The 5,196-nt window shown below is 35.9% G+C and overlaps 1 protein-coding gene across 1 annotated transcript; it reads left to right on the forward strand.

The window, feature by feature from the left end:
* The first annotated feature begins 755 nt into the window (after positions 1-755).
* On the forward strand, positions 756-3,901 carry LOC116315562 (class I histocompatibility antigen, F10 alpha chain-like). Its single transcript, XM_039607624.1, has 6 exons — positions 756-1,066; positions 1,382-1,699; positions 2,036-2,131; positions 2,311-2,328; positions 2,499-2,567; positions 2,678-3,901. The coding sequence occupies exons 1-5, from the start codon at positions 808-810 to the stop codon at positions 2,543-2,545; spliced, it is 738 nt and encodes a 245-aa protein (XP_039463558.1). The 5' UTR covers positions 756-807; the 3' UTR covers positions 2,546-2,567; positions 2,678-3,901.
* The last annotated feature ends 1,295 nt before the right edge of the window (positions 3,902-5,196 follow it).

Below are 5,196 nucleotides of genomic sequence, written 5' to 3' on the forward strand. Positions count from 1 at the left end.
TTACCGCACTGTTCAGTGGTTTTATACCAACTACTAGTTTGGTCTGTTTCTAAAATTTTGAACAGAAAAACATTTTCTTTTCTAGCTTTTTTTATATTTCAAAGCACAAGAAAATTATAGTTATAGATTAGATTGGGTTAATGTCACATGACCACAGTGTGTTTGTGCCATAATAAACACACATAGAGACCTGATGTTGAAATAATAAGTCAATATAACCACAGATAAATAAGAAAATAATGATGTGTTTAATCTCTAAATATATCCTGTAGGACCACTATAGGATAGATGCAGACCTAAACTGAAACTCTCCTTCAGTGGAAGCTTCTGTAAACTTCAGGACAGTCTGATGTTTAGTTTCACACAGGAGGGATTTTGTTGGACTGATAACGGCTGCAGAGTTTCAGAGTATGGAAAGTTAAATCCAGGATCTGTGTTTGCTGCTCAGGACTCCATCTTAGTGTGTTTGTCTGTTTCTGTAGCTCAGAGGAAATAGCTCCACCTACAGCAGTGCACAAGTGTGTGTTGGTCTCTATGGAGGCTGTTTTTCTTTGATAAAGAGAGTATGTGGAAATGTTTCCCAGTGTTTATCTCCCTAAGATGCTCACACTGTTCAGGTGATGATTATCTGTAATTGGCTTCCATTGAGCCAAAAACAACAGATGTTAACATCCTCTGTTAATAAATGACCGTGGATCAGTGTTTTGTTGTAAAGATGTTGTCAGTTCTTAATGCTGTGTGCTGCTAATGTTCCTTGGTTTAATGTAAAGTCTTTTTTTCCTGAAAGGTGTTCACAATTGGCAGAGAATGTATGGCTGTGAATGGGATGATGAAACTGGAAAGGTTAAAAGTTATGACCAGTTTGGCTATGATGGAGAAGACTTTGTAGCGCTTGACCTGGAAACAGAGACGTGGATCGCTCCAACACCTCAGGCTGTCATCACCAAACACAAGTGGGAGAATGACAGGGGTTTGATGGCTCAGGAAAAGGATTACTTCACCCAGATTTGTCCTGAGTGGCTGAAGAAGTATGTGAACTATGGGAGGAGCTCTCTGATGAAAACAGGTGAAATCATATAACATGCTGTTTTGTAGCCAGAACACATATGTTCCTTTTTCTGACCATTAAAACATAAAAGCATTGACACCTTTCTCCTGATTTCTCTGTTACTCCTACATATTAATTACAATTGTTTTTAATCATATTTTCCCTTTGCCCCAATTTATCCACCACCTACACTCTGACATTTATAACCAGTCTCTCCCAGCCTCCATTTCTTTATCATTACCTAAGGCATTGAAATTACATTACATCACACAGGAATTACATTAGTATGTACATAATAGTAATATAGCATCTATCTTTCTCTTCTCTCCTTAGTTCTTCCCTCAGTGTCTCTCCTCCAGAAGGCTCCCTCCTCTCCGGTCACCTGCCATGCTACAGGTTTCTATCCTAACAGAGCTGAGATGGTTTGGAGGAAAGATGGAGTGGAGCTTCATGAGGGTGTGGAGAAAGGAGAGATCGTCCCCAACAATGATGAGAACTTTCAGTTGAGTGTTGATCTGGATCTTTCATCAGTCACACCTGAAGACTGGCAGAAGTACGACTGTGTGTTTCAGCTCTCTGGTGTGAACGAGGACATCGTCACCAAACTGGACAAAGCAGTGATCAAGACCAACAAGGGTAAAAGTGATGAAGGTAGGAAACACGCATTTAGTTTACTGTAAAAATGGTGCAGTTCATGTGGTTTTATTTGAGTTTGATGAAAAGTTTAATTCCTCCCCAGTTGTATACATGGTTATGAAATTTTTCATACTGATACTGATTTGTTAATTTCTTAATAAATATTAATATTTAAAGTGTTGAGCGCTCTGATTTAAATTATTGTCCACTTTGCTGTCTTTTCACAGTTTATTTAAATTTGCCAGAATCCTTTTTTTCATATTCTTATTTGATTGGCAAATTGATGTTTGTCTCTTTTAACGTGTTTTATTTGATCAGGATATAATTTATTTGTTGTTGTGTCATCTACAGGAAATTCCCTCACCACGATCATCCCGATCATCGTTGCAACCCTTGTTCTCGCAGTGATTGCTGTAATTGGTTTCATTGTCTACAAAAAGAGAACAGGTGAGAGACAAAAACAGAAATCCCTTTTACTCGATGGTTTATCCAAAACAGAATAAGCTCCACAAGGGCCAGAGTCACAGTTCCATAAGAATAGGAGCTGCATGACAATGTGAGAAAAGATATGATGTATAAAATTTTATAAATGTAACAACTGAAATTATTTTTTCTTTGTAATTCAGAAAAACGTCCCCCATCTCGTAAGTAAAACTTGTTTCTATTCTGTTTTCTCTGATCGCTTATGCCATGTGCAGAATAAAATGTTTTCTGTATTTCATGTTAAATAATTTTTTCAGGATCTTTCTTGAGAAAATGTCAGATCAGAGCAGGATGTGGACTAACAGTGTGTTTGTGACGTGACTTTCTACAGCTGTAGAGAACGCCGAGGTACAGGAGCAAATGATTCCTAAAGCCTAAGTGACAAACAACCCTGCACACAGTGAGTTTTTACTATATTAACTATTTTATTACATTTTGTGCTTCAAAAGCACATGAGGTAATTGCTTGATTAACTAGGAATGTTAATATATTTTATTTTTGTCTTTTTAGGTTTATGGACAAATTTTGCACTGAAACAAGGAGCAGTGTCAGCTCATTTGCCCCCATAAACTGTGACCTCATTGGTTTTCATCATTTACATCATAAAATGAAGTGTTGAGAATCTAGTTGTAGATGCTTATTGATTGAAATTGACGGAAATAAGTTTGCTCAACAAATCTAACATAATAGTGACATTTAATTATTGCGTTTAGTTTCCAATTTAATTAATATAAGGTGTAATTTCTTCTGACAAATCAAACAAGGATGCCTACCAGGGGAGAAGCAGAGCATGTTTAAAAAATATTTAACACAATGAAAGCATCACAGCAGTCTCAATACAATCAAAGTTTAAGATTTTTGTGTTCCTCTTAAACAGAACCACTATATTTAGTTTATGGTGTTGGGTTTTCTTTCACACATACAAATTGATAACACAAATGTAGATATACATTAAGAGAGAGATTTACGTAAATATATTCTGTGAGAGTCTGGTGATATGATGATATATTTTAAGATTTGTCAGTCATTAAAGAGAGCAATACTAAAAATGCTATGTAAACTGATTTTAAATGTAAACTGTTCTTGTCAGTCTAAATTCTTGTTTAACGATGTTCATCCTAATGATGAACCTCGGCCTCTGGACAGATGTTATCTGCAGCTCTCAGTGAGATAAAGCACGATAGAAACGGGGTGGGTGAGCGACTGAATCATTGTGATGATTAGCTAGATTTGTCAGTAATGCTATTTTTACATTTCGCTCACATCTCTAAATTATTTGTTTCCAGAACACACATATGAAGTAAATATGAAGTAAGTAAATTAGATATCAGTGTGACCCATCATTGTTCACATATTGTTCGCAACTGTAAATTAACAAATTATTTTTGAAAAATTCTTTACAATTTGCTTGTATATTTCTTTAAAACTGAATGAAAGTAAAAATGTGTTGATTTCAACCAGACCTAAGCAGGTAATTCATGTTTTTTCTATATTTCTTTGATTCATGATCTGTTATGATCTTTAGTTTAATGTCAGATTTTAGTTTAAGGAGAAATTTGTCTGATATTTTATGTATTTTGGGACTTAACGGGGATTTTCCATTCAGAAATGAAATGGTGATGCTCAAATCACTGCTGGTGTTGGGTTTGGTCAGTGGTATCAGTAAAAATACATTGCCATCTTATTGATTTTTGTTCTTTTGCTTTTCAATAAAGTCCCTTTATAAAATCCTTATTTCTGTCTTTTTAATCACACTTAAAATGCACACTTAGTTGCAGTTTCATGAATACTGTCCAAATATGAACAGAGCTGTTTCAAGTAGACAGAATTTAATTTATCATAGTATGAAACGGCTCAGATCCACTGACTTAAAACGGTAAAAATTAGACCTCTCAAGTGAAAAGCATCCATTACAACCACAATTCCAAAAAAGCTATGAAGCTGTGTAAAATGTGAGTAAAACCAAGTGAATGATTTGCAAGTCTGATAAACTCATATTTTCATCATGAGAAAACAGAAAACAGATCAAATGTTTAACCCTTTGACTCCTAGTGTATCAGATTTGATACAGTTTTGGTCAGTTTTTAAGATTTCTACATCATCAGTGTGAGTTCTTTTTCCACTAAAAACCCTAGATAAATTGCACAAAAATGCCAGATGTTGCAAATATGATGCAAATGAAAATTCATATATTCTAATTCAAGGGTAGGCAACCTTTCTGATGGCGAGTGCCATTTAAAATTTCCTCAGAAGTCAGTGTGCCATATGATTGCATTAGCAATAAATTTAATAACGCTCTATATGAACAGTTACACACTATATAGAACCACTTTATAGAATTATATTTGTTTGCAGATGTTGGCAGCTATCAGCGAATAGTTATCAGCTATATTGAAACAAAAAAAAGACACTTTTTATCAATAACAAGAACTCCATAACAGCAAATGAACTGTACAACAGAAAATACAAATGCTATTTAGGGTCTCCTCACAACAATGATAAGAAAAATAAACTGGCCCAATATGGCATGTTTGTTAATACAGAGACACACATGTTAATGTGATCTGGTCTCCCACTCAGAGACACAGGTCTCCGAGTGTCCAGCATTCAGACGACTACCTGAGGACACTCATGTGAGAGAAAATCTGCTCACACAGATATGTAGAGCCAAATACTGTCAATAACGCCTCTGTAATGTTCTGAAGACAGTTAAACTTGTCAGGTAGTGATTTCCAGCAGGTGAAAATGCAAGCTCCATGAACACGCACAGCTGTGGATTCCAGCTGCTTCGATGTTGCATTAACTGGCATTAACTCAGCCAATTAATGCGAGACAAATTAGCTGCTCATTAAAGATTTCTGGTTTGATCAGAAAATAAAACATTGGTCCATACATCCCAAAGATGCATTATGTCTCGAGTCTACGGATGTATCCGTGTATTTCCGTGGTGCTGATGCTGTGATGAGCGGACAGCTCCTGAAGCTTTTGAAGTGTCGGAATGTGGAAAGCTGACAACGTCCCTCTTACCA

Source organism: Oreochromis aureus, unplaced genomic scaffold (genome assembly GCF_013358895.1).
Source record: "Oreochromis aureus strain Israel breed Guangdong unplaced genomic scaffold, ZZ_aureus HiC_scaffold_110, whole genome shotgun sequence".
Taxonomy (NCBI): domain Eukaryota; kingdom Metazoa; phylum Chordata; class Actinopteri; order Cichliformes; family Cichlidae; genus Oreochromis; species Oreochromis aureus.